The 20157-nt window shown below is 37.8% G+C and overlaps 1 protein-coding gene across 7 annotated transcripts in view; it reads right to left on the bottom strand.

Moving 5' to 3' along the window:
• spag9b (sperm associated antigen 9b) overlaps window positions 1-20157 on the bottom strand; it is a 42708-nt gene that overhangs the window by 19310 nt on the left and 3241 nt on the right. For 4 of the 7 annotated variants that reach the window (XM_030121393.1, XM_030121391.1, XM_030121392.1 and 1 more), the window contains exons 2-4: window positions 9228-9348; window positions 6599-6669; window positions 5026-5129 (exon numbers count right to left, since the gene is read on the bottom strand). In XM_030121393.1, the coding sequence (XP_029977253.1) occupies window positions 5026-5129; window positions 6599-6669; window positions 9228-9348 (296 nt within the window). Of the gene's footprint in view, window positions 1-2384; window positions 2934-5025; window positions 5130-6598; window positions 6670-9227; window positions 9349-20157 lie in introns of those variants that run through there. The other 3 variants (XM_030121396.1, XM_030121397.1, XM_030121395.1) reach the window with 1 other exon arrangement.

A 20157-nucleotide genomic window follows, 5' to 3' on the forward strand; every position in this document is an offset into this window, starting at 1 on the left:
TAACACAGTTATCCACCATCACAGCACAACTTTCTGTACAAATTTGCAAACATTTTGCAAGCAATATGCATTTTGTCATTCTCCTTGGAGATTTCTTATTGTGTCTAACCATTTCAGAATCAGCTGTCAGCAGTAACATTGATAAGCTAGATTTGTCAATGCGAACATTAGTGGTATTGATGACTTTCTCCCTTTGTATCCATACCGATGCTGCCATACAATTTGGTGTGTCCAGATGCATAGTATGGCAAATGCTGTATTTAATTTTTTGCAGTTTGTAAATGAACATGCTTTTCTGGCTATTCCTACCCACAATCTCTCAACAACTCAGTCAATGTGAAGGAGCCATACAGCTGTAATTGTGGCAAACATTTTGTTTTCACCAATCAATCTGCAGTAGAGGTTGTGATAGATACAGAGATTCAAAAAGGAATATTATGAACTTCTGGTACAAGTTGCACAATCCAACTGTATACATATTGCATGTTACAGGATGCATTTCGTAAGAACAGCTGCAGCACATTCTTCTGTGTGGTTTGCAGTGTGCATCTCAGTGTTCACTATTACTTTGGAGTAGGGGAATCAAATGACTGAAGATGGATTACAACAATTCTACCTTGGAGTCAAGGTTATAAACACAACAAAAAACAAAGTGTCTGCCCTAAATCTTTGCATATAAAATAAATTCAAAACAGTATTTTTTTTTTCCCACACAGGCACACACCTACTCATGTGTGGCTGTGGATTTTAGGAAGTGAAGGCGGAAGTTGTAATATTCATATTTTCATAACCCAATAAAACTGCTAGTCACATAGTGACCTAGAAATATGCCAAAGTGTCTTTAAGAGAAGGTCGCAGTATAGGTCATGAAGCAAAGATTTATAGTAAGCAATAAGCAGCATGTGGTGTGTGATACCTTACACCGTGTTGGTAACAGTAGTACTAGATCAAAACATAGGACAAAGTAAAATGTGATGTGAACTGAGTCAAATACTCCACATAGATGTGTTGTATCAAAGACTGCCCCTGACACTGAAGTGGTGAAAAGAAAATAAATCTGGTGTAAACTCCACCCTGCTAGCTCCCCTAATAACACAAACCTATTTGTATCTGTCTAAATGATGGAGATGGATTCTGTTGTTTGGCTTATTAGGAAGATGTCTGCTGGGAACTTAACACAAAAGACTGTGACACATCATCACATCACCAGTCATTTATGTTTGTGTCTCTCACACTCATAAGAAAATCCCTTTGCAGCTCATCTCGCAACACGAACACAACAGCAGCAACTCTCATCATAGTGTCTACTGTAGGATGAAAGACCTGTACAGTGTGAGCAGAACAATGGCTGCCATGGTGAAAAGAAAAGCAGCCAGCAGGCAGCAGTGTAAGCAGTAGTCCAAAACAATGGACACACCACCATACTGAGAGCAAAAGGTCACATGCCGGACACTGATGGCGACTACTGCTGCCTTTTGTTATCTAAACTGAACAATGAGCTCGCCATCAGCTCTCTGAACACTGTTCGCCTCCTAAAAGAGATGTTTAAAATAATAATATGAATCACAACTATCTTAAACAGCTTAAAATTATGGTGAAGTGATGCTAGAGAGAGCTGGCATCATTAGTCCCCATAGGTCCCCATGTTAAATTGCCCAAATTTACAAAAAGAAATAAACAAATTTACAGCCTGGTAAAAAAAAATGTTTTTCTCAACACTAATTTCCTTGATCATATCAACTGTACAGTAAATGAATTTCTATATTTTCTATTTAACTCACTTAATAAAATTACATTACAGTTTAAGCATTACAAAGGGTGTATCCAGTTTGACAGGTGGGATACTGTTATGTCTCCTATGTGCGCTTTGAATGAAATGGAATTTCTGAGCGCTTTGTTTACCACATAAAATTAATTTTCTTTGCTGGTAGAGCTCTACTGTAGATGTGATTAAAATATTTTTCTAAATAGTCACATAAATGTGGCCTGAAGTTTAACCCTACTTTATAACAATACTCAGCCCTTAAGCATAACTTAGTTTCATTAGCAAAAGTTAGCATTAAATCATTTTGGATTACATGTCTGTCAGGTGTGTTGCTGAATTGAGGAGATTTTGCTTATTAGTTTACTTATACATTACAAGTCAAACTCAAGCAATAGATTGTGCAGCACCCCTAAAAACACAGGTATTAGCTACGGTGGTATAGTCTTCCAGGTCTGACTCTGCTTGTCATCCTGTCTCTGTTGACCTAGTTTTGGTGTGTAGCATCATTCAGTCTATCCACAGATCCCACATGGCAGAAAAAACTCAACTACATGGCAACAAAGACAGTTTACAGTGCAGTTAGTAGGGACAACAAATTAAGAAAACGTATAAGTTGTACCTGCTGGGTCTGGGTAATGAGGGTAAAGAAGGCAGGGCAGGTAAACCGCCAGTAGACACCGAGTAGTGAACCAGCAGCAGCACAGACAGAGACACCAACACAGCAGAGTTGATGACCACCGCTCCCCCGACAAAGCCAAAAACAAACAGCAGCATACACCCGGGGCTCATGGCCCCCCCAGATCATGGCCCAGTGCCGCACCGGGGACCAGGAGTGGGCTAGGTGGCAGTCACTGAAGCCCCAAATTCACCTTGATTGACTAGATCTCTGTAAGTCCAGGTACAGCAGGGCAGAGATGCAGTATCCGTGCAGCTGTAGAGTGGTGTGAAGCAGACAGAATGGTCTGCCTGCAGCATTCACAACAGCAGTAATCCTAGTGGCTTCAGCTGCAATCACTGTCCACAGAGAGAAGGCAGAGGAAGAGAGGCACCGGCAGCAGCTTCCTCCCTCCACTCTCCTCCTTCTGCAGGTGACTCGCTTTGCCTTCCTCCTTCAGTCTTCCCGTACTCTGAGATGCGACACGGCTTCTGCTGTGCAGTCTAGAACACTCTGACGCTCCCCCTCTCACTCTGTTAGCACCCACCACCCCTCCCTCTCTGCCTCTCCATCTCCCTCTCTCTTTTGGGTGCTGAGGCAGCTCGTTCCATGTGCCTCTTCTCAGCCTGCTGCTTATTGGCTGCAAAACTAGAAAAGTGTGTGTGTGACGTTGGCAGTGTGTCTGCATTAAGTGGTGCGATAGGGAGGGAAGGGGCAACGGGGAGCTGCACTCACACAATCTAGTACAATAAAACACTGAAGAATATGGAGACAGCCCTTTGGAACTAACCCTAATTCTCTTGTAACAATAAAACAAAGTTACCTCAGTGGTTTGACATTGCAGTAACTCACACAAGTGACTAAAATTCAAACCAACCTAAATTAAGAGCATATATTACAGTATATATCTAATTGGGCTAGAACTGGATAAGTGACAAAAGGCTAAATACACGTATAAATCTAGTTTTTAATAACAACTCAAATGGCTAGGCATAGCCTAAACTGCCTTCACTGCAGATGCATTTACAGTTTAATACCAGTGAAAACAAAATATTCTCTGAACATATCAGGCCATTGAATGACTCGAACAAATACAAGACACTTTGAATTTGCAGTACAGGACTACAGCAGCGTTATTTGCATATCATAAAAGTCACAATTTAGTGTTTCTTAATTTCATGTTGAAAATGATGACATTTCTTTTTTTTTTTAGGTATGACTGCCACCCAAGCATCAGTTACAATAGTCTGTTGTAAAACAGCGATGTAATAAGTACAATATCCCTTTCTAAGTCTCTGCATTTAGAAGAATATGATATTATAAACTTCCAAAAAATATCAGCTTCTATTTTCTATCAGCTTCTACAGGCAATGGTCAGTATTTAGTGTGACCTCTGTTCTCATAACAAAAAACAGCTCTAACAAAAAGAATAAGAAAACTACTAAGAAATATCGGACATGTGTTGAATGAAACCTGACAAGATTAGTGCAGACAACAGTAAATAGTAAATATAGTAAAAAGGGAGATCTCACTCTTAAAATATATTTTAGTTGTTTTATCTTACAGAGACTGAGAAATACACAAGTGCACTTTAGACACACATGTAGACTTTTGCACAGTAATATAGCATACCTAATGACATTTTAATCAGGTATACTATACTACACTACATTTTCATTTGACAAGTGTGTAATCCCATGAAAATAATAACTGCTGCATTTAATTTACCTTACAATGAGTTGTTTATATCAACACCAGAGGTAAATCTCAGCCCTCTACCTTAGCACTAAATGTCACCACATTCCACAAAAAGGACTATAACATCAAAAATTTTCCCCTGGGAATTATGAAGTATTCTGATACATATCATCGACTCAATGAAGACTTAAAAACATGTGATCACCCAGGAGCCCATGGAGTCAACAATTATTGAAGTCAAATGTATTTTATGTATGCATGAATTTATTGAATATGGGGTGAGTAAGCGCAATGACAGTGGTAATTCATGTTCATAATAAATGTGGGGTTTGCTGACCTTCTGGCTCTCTGCACCCACTCATAATCTGCTCTACAAATGAGCAACAGACCACAAAGCTCATCATCCCATCGAAGGAGATTATTCTGAACAAGCCAAACTACTGGCCTGATTCACACAGTATCCTCAATCTGCCCCAAAGCATCTGACTTTGTGTCCTAACCGATGTCCATCTCATGTTAAATAGTACTGTTGTCTTATTTTTCTGCTGCAGCTTTCCAGGTTGTATCCTTTCACTGCATTTGTTCTGTACCGACTTATTTTGCTGAGACGGGTTCACTGACCTACTTCTTCCTCCTGACTCTAGGGAACGTACAGTAGTGTGGGAAGAAGAGCTCAGAAGCTTGGAAACTCACTTTATGTCAACCTGCACAAGTCTTCATATCTAGTTCTGACTGAGCAACTAAAACACAGGATACAATGTGATGCTTGGCACTAAACATGAGTTGATGGTGTGCCAGGAAATTTGTATGCATTAGGAACTTCGAATTCCAAAAATGACAGTGTTGGATTTAAAGTCATGCTGGCAGTGATGTACAATGAGGTGAACTCAATGTTTCAGTGTCTCACCGTGTTCTGGCTGATGAGCTTGTGCCTGTATCTGCCGGCTCTGCTATCGTTGCTGCATGCTGGTGTTTAGTCCGCTCCAGGTGCTCCATGTAGCTGTGTATCATCTAACAACACAGAAATGTCAAGACAAATTACATGAATTCATTTTTTCATCTTTGATATTATTTTACAGTCGATTTTTTGTGTTGTTGTCCAGGGTCCAGATCCGGCTGTGACTGTCAGACTTGAAAAGAATGAGTTCAATAGTGTAGGTGACAGCTTTTATTAGACTCTGTTTGCCTCCATTCATCATTATTCAGATCAGTAGTGGGCTGAGCGGTTTGTTTGGACACAAGGGCATCTGTTGGCGATGCATAATAGATAACAGATAAGAGGCAGACCCAAGGCTTGGTGCAGAACTGAATTCATGTTTTAATCATCTTCAGCTGACTCTTCTGTCCATTTTTGTTTCTGTCACAACCACTCGTTTTGCTTTCTCCAACCCAAATATAGACCTCTTTACAACAGCATGTTTGAAGAGGTTTTATATGTCTCAACAGGTGATTTTGTGTTTCAATATTAAAGACTGTGAATGTGACTTCCTTTTTGTCTGTGGCTTTTGCATCATGGAAAAGGCTCAATATTTGTCCATAAATATGAAAAAAAAAAAGCCTAAACTGGGGCAAAATGGTTTTAAGAAGATATTTCTGGGCCTAATTAAGCTATTATTCTTTCACAGTTTCACATTGTTACAAACCTAATATTCATGGAGTTTGCAAGTGTGAACAGATTCCTAAAAATGTGGGAAATCGATAATGCTAATTAAACACTTCAGCCCAATTACAAAATGCAGAATGAAGTGCTGAATATCAAAACATTAATCAACTTAAACTGGGTTTAATCTTATAATTCTATGGAAAAGGTGTGCATTGTGTTTTGTTGGTTAGTTTTTAATACTAATCTACAGATTAAAAGCCTTACTTAGAAACAATATGTGCTATGATAAATACATGTTGTTATTGATTATTGCCATTTTATTATTGGTGTCAAATGACTATTATGCAACTATAAGAACATTAACTAAATAGTTTTCCTTCAATTACTTTTTAGATACTGCTTATTAACCGTATGGAAATTGTTGCACTTGAATAGAGATCTCAATATTCTTTGGTCTGCAAGTAGACAGTAGAAGTAGCATTTAATAAATATGGTCTATTCTTATGTAACAAAACTATTTTTGAATAACTTTACATTAGGTCTTTTAACTCAGAAAATGCTGCTCATTATAAACTGAGGTCTTATTCACAATTAAATTACTAGTAGTTTGACATTCATTACCTAAAATCCTGTTCTAAAATTAATGGTGAATATATATAATTTTACATAATCTGTTTTCACTTGTTTTGGAGTTACTTTGATCTTAAATGTTTTTGAAGATGCTTGAATATAGGAAGAAAAATAAATTGCATATGCTGAATGCATATTTCCACTCCTCACATTTTCTGAATGCATTATTATTCTTCACGCTGGATGGGAAGCTTTCACATCCATCAGTTTTATGATCCCTGCTAAATGCTATTTCACACCAGCTTACCTCAGTGTGTCTCTGATGAAGTGCATTATACTCCTTCTTGAGCTCTGCCTCCCTCTCCTCGAATCTACTGACTGGAAGAGAAAGAAACATTAATGTGACTAATCAAGCCATTGGATTATTAAAAACCACACAGATACAAATAAGATTTGTCTGAAATCTTTCAGTTAACTATTAAACAAAATCATGTAAGAGTGTCCAGTGAGAAATACACAACATTGTTAAGCTGTGAGGTATGAGATGAGTGCTAACAGTTGCAATAATATCTTATTGCCAGAAGAGGGCCACCATCAACCAAGAAAAGATTATTCCTTGGAAGATCATCTAATCAGAGACATCCATAAAAAACAAACAATCAAAATGATCTACAACATTGGAATCAAAATCATGTATAATATACAACACTGACAGTTCACTCAAACACCATCATCAAACTTCAACAACAGCAGAGAAAATGATCAAGACACAAACTGTGCAGGGGAGTCCGGCTTCTAAGGTCACTGATTACAGTCATCTGAATGAGTACATTTTTGTTTGTGTCATTATAAGCATCAGTTACCATAAAAACATGAGAGTATCACAGTGTCTAGCAAAAACCAGTAAAGCTTAAAAATTACTGCAGGTTACAAACAATCAACAGACCTACTGTATTTAGGGAGAGTCATCAATCTAAGTCAAATCCACATTGTGGTGATTTCATGTTTAAGGCCTTCTGCTGTTATTACACCATTAACTCACACCTACTGTATGTGAGTAATGAGCAGTACCAGTTCACAACTGCAGCACAAAATGATGTAAACTGCTATTCAGTGGGAGTATGAGAGTACTGAGAGGGAAGTGAGCTAAAAGACTGGGGCAGAAATAGACTAGGTCAGATAGGTAGGTCGGTGCATGTAGAGGAAGTGAGGCCCCTATGTGGAAAAACATGCCACTCACACTGATATGTACAAAAGTATCTAAGTACAAGAAAGTGATCCTGGATTTTAGTGGCCTCTCTTAAACAAATGCGTGTTTGGGTGTGACCACACTGAATCATTACTACACAAACAGAAATTTGTTTGGGAGCGTTGCTGTCCACTTCATAGCGTCTGACATCATTTGTACATTTCTTGCTCTGGACTCTTCCGCAATGTGCTAATGACAAGTCCATCTCCCTTCTTCAATTTTTAGCACCAAAAAAACAAAACAAACAAAAAAAAACCATTACAGCTTTTCCCTCCATTTCAAAAACTAATTGGCAGTTTTCATGGCTAGTGCTTACATTATTTATATGACACTATCAATACCCTGATTAAAATGGAGTTTCATGTAATTTCCCACATCCACCCCCTTTCATTCCTTCGAACACCTTCCTAAAAATGGCAGGTTTCCAATATTTGCACAACACCTGCTGACCTGCTGATATCCTCTTTCATAATGTTTAAAAGCAGGTGTTCCTGCTTTCTGACAGAAATGTTGATTTTCCTTAGAAGAACACATCTTTACCAGAGTGGATTGTTATTTCTTCCTCAGTTGTCTGTAAACTGGGGCTGTGTGCTGGAACCAGTGGTGAAACCCGAGAATGAAATGAGCATTCTGAATGGACTGTACACATGTCCAAATAATCCTCATAAAATGTAAATATCAGCACATCCCACATTTGTATTTGGTCTAATTCAGAAAATTCAAACGGAAAATACTGTTTACATGAGTTCTGTCAAATATAGACTTCAAACTAATATATAAATATTGCCTTATTCAGTGAAATATTGGTGTGAATGTAGAAGTACACAGTGTAGTTAAAAGAAAATACTGACAGCAGAAAATGAAGATTAAGTATGAGAGGTTTATAGGGTGAGACAGTGTGCTTCTGTTTAAATCACAGCTTGGTTATACTACTACAAATTCTGTCCATAAACATAATTAAAGACAAATGAAATTCAAGAAATGAAAGCAACAGAAAAAGGGAAGTTTCCCATCCAAGGAAATAAAAACAAATTATCTGTGAAGTTTCAAATTTTCCCTTGAAAGGAAAATGCTCTATATTCGAGTTCTGTGGGGGAACAACAGCTGGTCACACACTGTCAACAGTGCAGTCATGCACACATCATGAGGGTTTCTTCTGATGCCTCCCACACTGCTCTGGGTGCAATCTTAAGACAACAATATCCTTTACATTTCAAAGGTAATGTGCCTTAAACAGCATGTTGATTTTTAAAATTCCTTTCTAAATTAAAATAGATCAAGCTAAAACTACATAAAAGGCCACTGGATTGGGACAATCCGAAAGGTTTCCTGTGACTTTCTGAACCTGTTTACATCTTTTAAGGGTAAAAATAACTCTTTCCATTCCACCTCTTCTATTAGAGCTCATTTAGTTAACTGGGTAAGCAAACACGCATAGTATGTTACTAAGGGTCTTTATAAGTCAGATAGAGGAGTTCATCTCCCCTCAGGCACATCAGGGTAACAACCAGTCACGAGACCTGCAAAACTGTCGATGCTGCTCACAGGACATCACTGACCAGTGTGAATGTGTGAGTGTGTGTGTGTTAGTTACACTGCCAATAACAGAGCTAATATATTGACCACTGACTACTATATGTGATATGCATAGGCAGGGTTTTTTCTAACACTAATTTAAGAGACTTACTCTGATCTGCATAGTTTTTCGTCTTTAGCTCTAGCTGACGTGTGTGTGACTCCAATGTCACCAGTCGACCCTGCAGGTCCTTCTTCTCACCCTCTTGGGAGTCCTCAAAGACGATGTACCTCTGCAGATAAACAGAGAAACAGTACAAAGGTTTTATTAGGCTGTGTTCACACCAACAAAACATATTAACCACGGTAGAACTGGGTAATATGTTCCAAAAAATAAATCTATGAAAAAATTACTGAAGACAAAACTTAAATCTATTATACTCTCTTTACTAAAACTATATTTATGTTGAGCAAGAAGTCCCTTCAAAAGGAATGAGCTCAATTTTGTGATTTTGTAATTTCAAAAACTTCACACAGCTATACTATCCTGTTCAAAGAAGATAGGAGTATCGAGTGTCTAGATAAATGTCCACAGAAAATCCAAAACCTGAAAAAAAGGTTATGAAAAGGATAACTGCATTCTGTGCACTTGAAAGTGTCCAGCATGTAAGATATATTTTAACATGCATTAGTTTCACCTGGAAATATGATTTCTTGTATTACTACGAGCCATTTACATCTACACAGGGGGTGGGGAGCTCACTATACTTCTACAAAAGCTCAAAATTAACTTTTTTTTCCTATTCTTTATGTCATATCACTATCCATTTATTTATTCAGTCAGCATTAAGATGTATTACTGTCAGCAATTGAACAAATATGAGCCAAGGTTACTAGCTCTGTAACTAGAAGAGCCCAAGATGGATACATTAGGTTGCAAATAGTTGGATTCAGTCAACAGAGATCACACATGGAACACTTAATAACATTTATTAGTCGATAGATGTCCTTTTCTCCTCCTATCTGAGAGAGAATGACAGATTTTATCTACATACATCTTTGTTTACTAGCCTTGTAAAATAATTGGCAGCTGATGCCGATCATGTCCAAACTGGCCAACTGATTAAAACTGTCTTCCACTATTATAATCACAGCACTGAACCTTACACAGTACACTTGTGAAACTCCCAACAAGAACTTGGTGACTTGTTTACAACAACGCAACACAGAAACATCACACCTGCATGTGAGCACTAAGTTGGTGAAACCCAGTGTGGCATCTGGTTAGCTGAATCACCTTACAGCCACCGCCATATATTACATCACACCTGCCGAGTGAGGACTGCTGTAATGGAGAAGTTGTGTCGACCAACTAGCACTGTTGGATGTGTTTGATAAGGATCTACCCATACTAACAGCACTGACTCCAGTGGAAACGGTGTATAGTATCTGTCTTCTGTCCATTGTGAAAGTCATTTAACCTCTCTGCACAACAGATGCCCAGCGCCAGCTTCCTCACCACACACCAACGGCCACAGCATAGCCTTTGTGTACATCCCCACTCAGCACAGACACACAAGTTAGTAACAGCTGATAACACAGTCAAGGTTGTTTCTTCAATCATCACAGTAGCATCTGTGACTAACCTCAGTCGTCCTCTCAAGGGATCCGAGACTAAAACCTCAAAGGATTTTCTTCTATATCAGAAAAAACTGTGGGACTCTTTACCAACTTTTTGTCAAACAAAGTTCAAAATCAGTGCCTTTTCTGGTCTTTACTTTTCAGTGGTCAGCCTCATCAACAGGGGCAACACTAGGCACAGAGAACAGGATAAAACTCAAACCGCTAACCAACCATGTTGCCCATATCTAATTATATTTAATTCTAGTTCAAACACTCATCCCCAGTGGTAAATTCTAATTTGTTTGGAAATAGATTAAATAAAAATTTAATGAGCTCTGACGAGAAAGTGCCTCAATAAAATTATGTGAATGATATTAACATGAGCTAAAAAAAACTGCATCAGTTGAGATATATGAATAAATAAGGAGGTGTGAGACAGTGGTCAGGTCATATTACTCCTCATAATGCACAGTATGAATGCACATATTTTAATTCAATGTTCAATACCGTTGCTGCCTCAGGAGGAACAAAGGAACAATGTCTGTACAGGATTAATAAGATGAACATAAAGAGGTGCTATGTCACACATCAACGGCCACATTCTACATCATTTATTAGTTACAGCAGCCACAAGACAGATCATGTCAGTCTCAGGTCCAGATCAAGTGACAAACATCGTGTCTCATAGCTTTGGGTCCGTTAATAACAGCAGCGTGTCTCAGAGATTTTCACAGCAGAAGGACATGAGGGGAAGAGGGACAGTCACAGTCAGGTGGAGGAAAGACTCCAGAGCAGCTCCAGGTCAAACATCAGGCTGAAGTTACTTTGATGATCACCGGTGGAACGCGGTTTACCCACGACAAACTGCACCGGGTGGAAGAGATTTACAGTTGTGTCTTAATCAGCAGGTTTGCTAGAATGAGTTTCTCCACCGGACAGCTTATATATATATATATATATATATATATATATATATATATATATATATATATATATATTTTTTTTTTTATAATTAATATCAGAAAGACAGCATTATTAATTTTGGGCAACATATAGTGTGATATCTCCAGATTCTCATCCCAGTATTGGTTATGTCATATCCAGAGAACACATTACGCAAGTTAGCACATTTACCTTTTAAATTCAACAAACAAATATATTATACAGTATCATCAGATTGCACTTAGCTCTACGTCATGGAATCCTAATGGAACCAAAAAAAATAAATTTGTTGTTGCATGATGAAGGTAAAAAGGTCATGTCTGTGATTCATGAATATAGGAAATCTAATTATCTAGGTTTGTGTTGCCTTCCAGTTGCTTTATAGTGTCAGGTGTCTGATGACGGGGGAGGAGTTTGCAGCGCCTCTAAACATTTAGTCTTGTGATGTGGGAGCATGCTGTGGGCTGGAGGCTCTGTGGTGAACCCCTCAGCCCCTAAGCGAGAGGTGGATATAATCTGCACCAAGATGAGGATCACCTGAGTTTCCCGTTACAAGCAGCCTCTTCTTTTTGCAAACGTCACAGTGAGACCAGGACACAGAGGTGAATCTGTGGTGTCTGCCAAAGGTGGTTCTCCCAAGATCCTGCTCAAAAAATTCAGCCTGATTTTATATTTGTTTCTGAAAAGACAATTCAGTCATTGATCGGGTGCCTCTGGGCTTTAAATATTTCAGCATACTGCACTGGACTTTGCTTCAGTTATCTCTGAATGCCCTCTTTATTGAATGGCATCGAACAAATACCAAAACGTACTCAAATTAATTACAAAATGTAGGTTGGTCTGTATGTGAAACTGTCCTAACACAGCCTCAATGGGCAGCAGGAGCAGTGGGGGATGAGAGCCTTATGGAGGGCCCTGTGGGGTCTGGAGAGCTTAAGGAGCATCTAAAGAATGGAGCCAGTTTCCAACAAATCTACTAAGAGCATTAACCCAGACGTGGGCTAGATTTGAGGTGGGGGGGTTCTGGGAGAGGGGCTGTCACTGGGGGTTACCGTGATCTGCAAATGTGCACAACTATAAAGCAAAACCAGTGCAACTGTCTTGAAATTGTCTGGTATGAAAGAAGACAGAGACATACAGTATTTTTCTTTAGTGTACAACAGTTGATTATGACAGATACACCAGTGGACATGATTAAAGACCGGGACACTGTAAGGATGACCCAGGCCGCAGGATGGAAACTGTCACCTGTCCTAAAGCTAACATTATGCTGAATAATTAACATGGTTTGACTGTACAGGACTGGATTTGTTCCTTTTGTTTCAGCCAGCCTTTTGCTGATATTTTGATCACACTACAAGTGAAATTAAGCAGAGCCCTGACATGTTTTACATACATATTACAACATATTTTTGAGCTTTTAAAATAAGTTGTAAATAGCTGCTGAATGACACAAAAGTCTCCTCACAGGGTGAAGCCAGCTTTCACAAAAAAATAACCTTGGAGGTTTGAGCACACCTTAGGACACTTACATTACCATTTACACCAGAAGCAAAAGCTTGTTCAGAGCTCAAATCAATGGGAAAATTCAGAGAAAAAAAAAAAAAAAAAAAAGTCATTTATTTTGATTTCAGCTTCTCTCATCAGAGAAACACCAGCAACACATAGGCCTGGTAGAAGTACATACCCCATATTTTCAATATTGCAAGCTTCTGTCAGTTTTATTTGTTGTACTTCACACTACTCAATTGATCCATTGTTGACATGTTAAGCGTATTCATCGTGTGTCTAAATAAAATGATGATCCGTATTCACTGAACTACAGGAAGCTTTATGCTACGCATTAATCAAGCATGTTGATATTGCAATGACAATGAAAACGTTTACTGAACAGATTTATAAAACACTTTAACAAGAGTTATGTTCTATCTGCTTTTGTGAAAACAGCTGGATAATAAATGACAGAAACATCATATTCCATATCAAATGTTATGATGTGAATGGAGCTATATTAATGAAGTCATCTCACTGTGCCTCCATTTAATGTAATGAGTATTTTATGGCAATTTAGTGAGAGTAAAATCAGCACTAGCAACTGTAGCCTATATCTTGAGGCGATTAACTTCTAATGTTAGACCAACCACATTTCATTGATGATCTATTGAAATTAACACCATAGATTTAGTAGTGACCCCAAACAAAACAGCATATTTTGATTTTAAGTAAAATGAAAATAGTGAACATGACCAATGGACTGTAAGCTTATATTATAACAACCAATTCAATTCAGTCAATTAATCACTGACTCAACTTTTAGGATGGTAATCAGCCCCGAGGAGAACAGATGCTGACACCCTCCCACCCCCCACCCCCGCCTTTAGTTTATCAAAACGGCTCCTAACATGCTTCTCTCCCACCCTGATGCTCATCATATGATCTAGGAAGGAGTGTTGTGCATATGACAGCGCTCCAGAGAATGACTGTTCCAGCGCTTTAACAGTCTTCCCCCTACACTGCATGTATAATACTCCCTTTGTCCCTGAGTGCAAATGCACACAGACACAAGTGGCTCCAGCACAAGTGTGTGCACAGACACACACACACAGACAGGCCTCTGCTGTACTGGTAGTAAATTCATAGTGAAATCTACTCGTTTTAGCTGGTTAGTGTCTTGGCTGTGGGCTGCTGTTGCTGCAGGGGCGTTTGGGAAAACCTCGGGTGTGAAAAGGCCATGGCCTAGAGTGACCACATCCCAACAAGCAAAATATAGAAAAAATATGGTTGTGTAGGACTTACTACAACACTAAGAGGCAATACATTGTGGTAGTCCTATCGGATTCAAAAATGCATTATTTTATTAAAAAAGTAATAATAAATCAATGGTCACAATATGCTCATCTGTCAATCATACATTAATATCATGAATGATAAAATATCAAGAAAAAAGCACTTGTACATTTTTACACATTACTTTTAGATTACATTACTTAGCATTTTTCATCTTTTCTGCTGAAAATAAAAAATAAATTATCTCAGATTGCACTTATTTAAGGCTTTTACAAGGTTAAATCAAAAACAAAGTGGAAAAAATTAGTAACTTGCAAAACAATGAGCAAAATAAGCACTAAATCAACAATATGTTGTTTTGAAAACAAGCAAAGCCTGCAGCATGTTGGTGTAAAATGATGTTTTCAGCTTCATTAAAAAACCTTAACAGCACTGCTCCTCATAATCATAACAGTAGCAGACTCTTCTGAGATGTCCCTTAAAATCTGTATTATATTTCACTGAAAACCAGACTTCAATCACAGCAAACTTATGTATCCCTTTAAAAAATATTTAATAATAGGAGGAATTGCTGTGTAGTTTCTCATACTGTGGGACACCCTACTACAACACATGTAGTGAGCATAGAACTACTGACTACTGCAGCGGCCTCTATTACAATGACCCGTTCACTAACATGGGTGATTATCATTAAGCAGTTGGCATTATATGACTGCTCTGTGGTCTTTAGGTCAGCAGACGACCCTGCTGGACAAAAGAACTGAGGGAAGTACTGTTTTTCCCGAGAATTTCCTGCCTTGCCTTTTCCTCCGCTGTGCTGTGCTCAGAGGAGCCGTCCCTCTGGGCCTAGAGCAGCCAGGAGCAGTGTTTGGCCTGCACACTGGGTTTGTTTGGTAAGATTAATCTGCTGCTTTGCTTCTGGAGTGACTTGTTACCCAAATGAGCTGCTTAGTAACTGAGTCTGCGCCATGATACTCATTTGGCAGCAAACTGTTGATTGCGTGTTGGGAGCCATTTAAGCAGTCGACGTTTGTTAGGAATGTTACTGTTTACGCATGAAATGCATCTTAGTCACAGAGATCCAAGTAACCAGGGAATGATGAATGAGGCAGACGAAGGATGTGTGTCTTCATACATGAATGCAGAAGAGTCCTGCCTCTATGGAACTAGCAGAAGTTATTTTAGGAACTGAACTTTAAAATAAACAAAGGTCCACGTTACCTATATACCTTTAGCATCCACGACTAGTTTTGAGCGACATGACCGTATATGCGTAGTGGGGATAGAAAAGTGTGTACTGCATTTCTGTTGCAAGATTTCATGTAGTTTTGTGTGGTTGTGGGATTTGGTGCAATTTCATCCCAACTACCTCCATGAGGTAAAGTAATTTGGACAGCAGGACTACTTAGTGGTGAGAACCAGTAAATCATGCTCTCACATTCAGTGAAGCTACAGTTACATGGTTATCAGACATTTGCAATCTCTGTTATTTTGTCAGTGCCATTGTTCTTATTTACTAATCTGGTATTATTATTATTATTTTTTTTAAACAAAACATTAGTTTGTCTGTTTGACATAAATACATATAAAAGCAGAAAATAATCAAAATGTGATGAACTACAGCAAAATATTTTTAAGCCATTTCATAGTTGACCTCATCATAATATAATTTAGCCATATCCCAAACCCTCTTCTTCAACATTCCTAAAAACTGGACAAGCTAAATAGATTCATGGCATTTAGCAAAGGGAATTAGTTTCCTGTGGTTGAATATCTACGCAAACCAGTCAAGCAATTATATGTATGAAGACATAGAAAGAGGAATTAAACAGAGGGTATTTAGCATAATTTTCTTGGAAGGGAAGTAAGTTCCCACTGTATTGTGTATGATTCCAGTAAGAAATATGCTGTCATCACTAAGAAATATTTTAACAGAGGATTATTGTACTGAGTGACTAATAGTGGAAAATGTGGTTTACAGATGATTACAAGGCCACAGTCAAGTTGATTATTAATTTTAATTGATTATGTTGTCCTAATTAGAATATAGATTGTTGAGTTACAGCTAAAATATATTGAGAGATCAGCTGATAAACATTTGAGCTGAATAGCGATACCACAATCACAAACAGCCTCAAAATGTAAAGCATTCAACCATGCTTATTGCTGTTAAGGAGGTATGACAATGAAGACAGAGTTTGCATTTGTATGCGGCTACACAATACTGACCCTGTCTTTAGTGTATAAGTAGTATGTTCCAATGACGATTCACCATTAACAAAAAGAACTATAATGACAATCACAAACATGCATTAATTATTAAAGATTCAGGAACCAAAATAATAAAGGGGAAAAAGAAAAAAAAACAAAACACCAGGATCTGAAAATGCACACCTTCACCATATCCAGGTTGCATCTGACAGACTCTCATCAGCCATCAGTATTCACAGCTGTCAATCACATATTTAACCCTTCTGTCTGAATACATCTGATTAGATAAAATCTATGGCACAGGGTACATTTATTCAGCCCAAAAACACAGACAAGGAGGAGATGCAAAAGCCTCATGTTCACTCAGATCAACTGAATAACAATATTCTAAAGATAACCACCAAGAATTACTAAAAAACAAAAAAGAATAGCAGGTTTAAATTATGGGTAAATACCTGTCACCATCTACTAACTTGCTAAACTCAGTTTACATCAATGAAATGGTTTTAAAGTAACCATCACTTAGTGTCCACACTTACGCATCACCACAGACACATATTTCAGCACAAAACATGGGTCACTGGAGATGAAGGCAACACTTTAACAACTACTTGGTAGCATAAGGAGACTTGTTTAGCACCTGGTTGGGACTATGCTACAGGACTACATACTTAGGAGTTCTTCAAAAGCTTCATGTAGCACTGAGGTACAAGACTAGTATCTGTATTACAAGTTTATTTCATTAGAGTCAGATATTTCCTGATGTCACTGTCAAAAATAGGAATATTAGAGTTCTCATGCCAGACACTGAAGACACCATCCACTATCAACACATTTTCAGGTAGATTCTAACTAAACTAGTTGTCATATTTAAACTTGTGACAACTACTTCACTGCAAATTTCTGTTCATTAAACTCATCCTGGCACAGCAATCACTTCCTACAGCCATAAATACCACATCCTGGACCACGATTGTCTTATAAACAGCTGTACACGTGAGTGAACCTCTGAACCTATGCTACAGGGAGGATGTCAGGTCAAAGGACAACACCCATGACATCATCTTAGTGTGGTAAAAAGGAAGTAATCACATCAACAGGACAGTGATGCTGGCGCCTGTGGTTCAATGAGGGATGAGCTTCCAAGGGATGAGGTATTTCACATCATAGTGTGAGGAAATCAAGACTAACGTAAGCTCATAACATACCCACAGAAACACCCATGAGCATCAAAAAACTTTAGCAACATGTTGTAACATGACATTAACAATTAACACACCGCTTAGTGACCTGTTAGACCTGTAATTCAACATCTATCCGTTAAGCCATATGTGAACAACTGCAGTTGCTGAAAAAATTATTAGACCACCCCTCGTTTCCTTCAATTTCTTGTTCATTTTAATGTCTGGTACAACTAATGGGTACATTTGTTTGGACAAATATAATCATAACAACAAAAAGAGTTGAATTTCAGAGCTGATATCTAGCCATTTTTTTTTATGTTTTCTTGATAATAACCAAAATCATTTAAGTTCTTACATCAATAGCTATGGCATTGTACTGCCAAAAACAGCGCTTTTAGGCATTCCATGTTTTCTTTTCTGTCTGTTTTAGTCAGCTGATACACACAGGAGTTAGTACTTGATTGCACAACCATTGTTTTTGATGACTTTAATGGTCTAATAATTTTTTATACAACTGTAAAAACTACTGATGAGTGGTGAAAAAGTACTGTGGTATATCTACAACACATATTTTCCAGTATTTTTTTTTATTTTAAAAGGCTGCATTGCATTTGGATTTTCTACTGAAAAAAAGCTTCAGTCTAATTAATACAGGCCAAGGAGATTAACTGAGCAGGGGCTGGAAAAATAATAAGACAGATTAAGTGTACAACCACGGTAAGTCATACCTCAGAGCTGGCAGTGATGCTTGGGAGTGGTGGGTGCTTGTGTGCATAAAACCCTAACATGAGGACCAAGGAGATTATGGTGAGTAAGGCTCCATATTTCACCTCTCCATGAGTAAAGGATTTTGTTGTTTTAATAGGATAGCAGTGCCTTTTTCCACCATACAAGCAGCATCTAACTAAGGTTGATCGATCTGATGATCTTACAATGTGGATGTCTTAATTATATAATTATACAGATGACATTATTAGCACATAAATCCACGGCCACCAAGGTATATTTTGCAAGTTCTACAGATGGAAAGCAATGTCTGGGCGATTGACTTGTAGTAGAAATACCAAGACAAACTGCAGTATTTTTTCCAAGGCTTTTAATGTGTGACGTAAGCAAGAGGCAACAGCTGAGCTATATGGACAAAACTATAATCATCATAACAATTGCCATCTGTCTATATAACTACCACAATAAATGTCATTGTATATTTCTCTCAAATTAAAGTTCTCTTAGTGAACATTTAAGAGACAGGAACCAATTATTTGTATTTTTACTCTTTTGTTTATGGTCAGAACATGACAGACACTTAAAACATTCCAGAAATCTAGAGGTAGAGCTTTCAAAATATCACATCAATTTCAGACTTTGTACAAATGTAATTACAAAAAAAGTTAAATCAAGAAGAAGAAACTTATATTACAATAATCATGGCTGGTGATCTCCTATCCAGTTTAAAAAAAAATAAAAATAAAGCAGTATCATTATGGTGATCTTTAATAGGCCAATTATTTTACATCCCTGCCCTACTCATTAGCAGAGGAATAGTGATGGTAAAAAATACCCATGATAAATAGTACCCATGATTTCAATAGTTTCCCCCTGGAATTCATAAAGTATTCTGATTCTGATTCAACATTCTTTGGATATTCCTCACCGTCACAGGTAAAATCCAACTCTGTGGGAAATAGGGTGGTTCAAACTTTCCCCCTACATTTAAATTGATTTTAAGTGACTAGAGTAGCTCTGTAATTACGGTACTTTTGCAAAAGCGCATTGCATTATGGGTTGTTTGTAACAGTAACCCTCAAAGAATTTAGCTACTCCACTTTAAGCTACAGGGGGTTGTATAATATGTTTTTGTTCCCACTGAAAAAATATGGTCATGATTTTCAGACAGCAAAGAAGAGAGGTTTTGTGTTTTCATGAGAAGTGTGATGCATTTGCATGGCAAGCTGAATTAGACTAATTGCAGCAGCTGCCACAAACATGTACAGGCAGAAAAAAATTTGATGAATGAATAGATTTATCTTGAGTGTCTTCGATCTATTATCTAAATATCACATAAACATCCTGATGTATGCAAAAATGCAGACGTTTCAATCAAATAACATTCACCAGAAGAACAAAAGAAAACACACTACTTAACCCCTTAAGAAAATGAGAGGAAACATTGTTTGGTTATTACAGAGTTTGTACACACTTTTCAAGGTTAAATTCAAGCACTTTTCAGGGTCATGTTCGTCTTATCACTGGGGTCAAATACATATCCTCGTCATTATTTTTTTTTCACTTTTTATCTTAATGATGTACATTGTATTATGCTATAAACATCTAAAATTATGTTTCATGATAGAA

The sequence above is a fragment of the Sphaeramia orbicularis genome, chromosome 19 (genome assembly GCF_902148855.1).
Source record: "Sphaeramia orbicularis chromosome 19, fSphaOr1.1, whole genome shotgun sequence".
NCBI classification, from domain to species: domain Eukaryota; kingdom Metazoa; phylum Chordata; class Actinopteri; order Kurtiformes; family Apogonidae; genus Sphaeramia; species Sphaeramia orbicularis.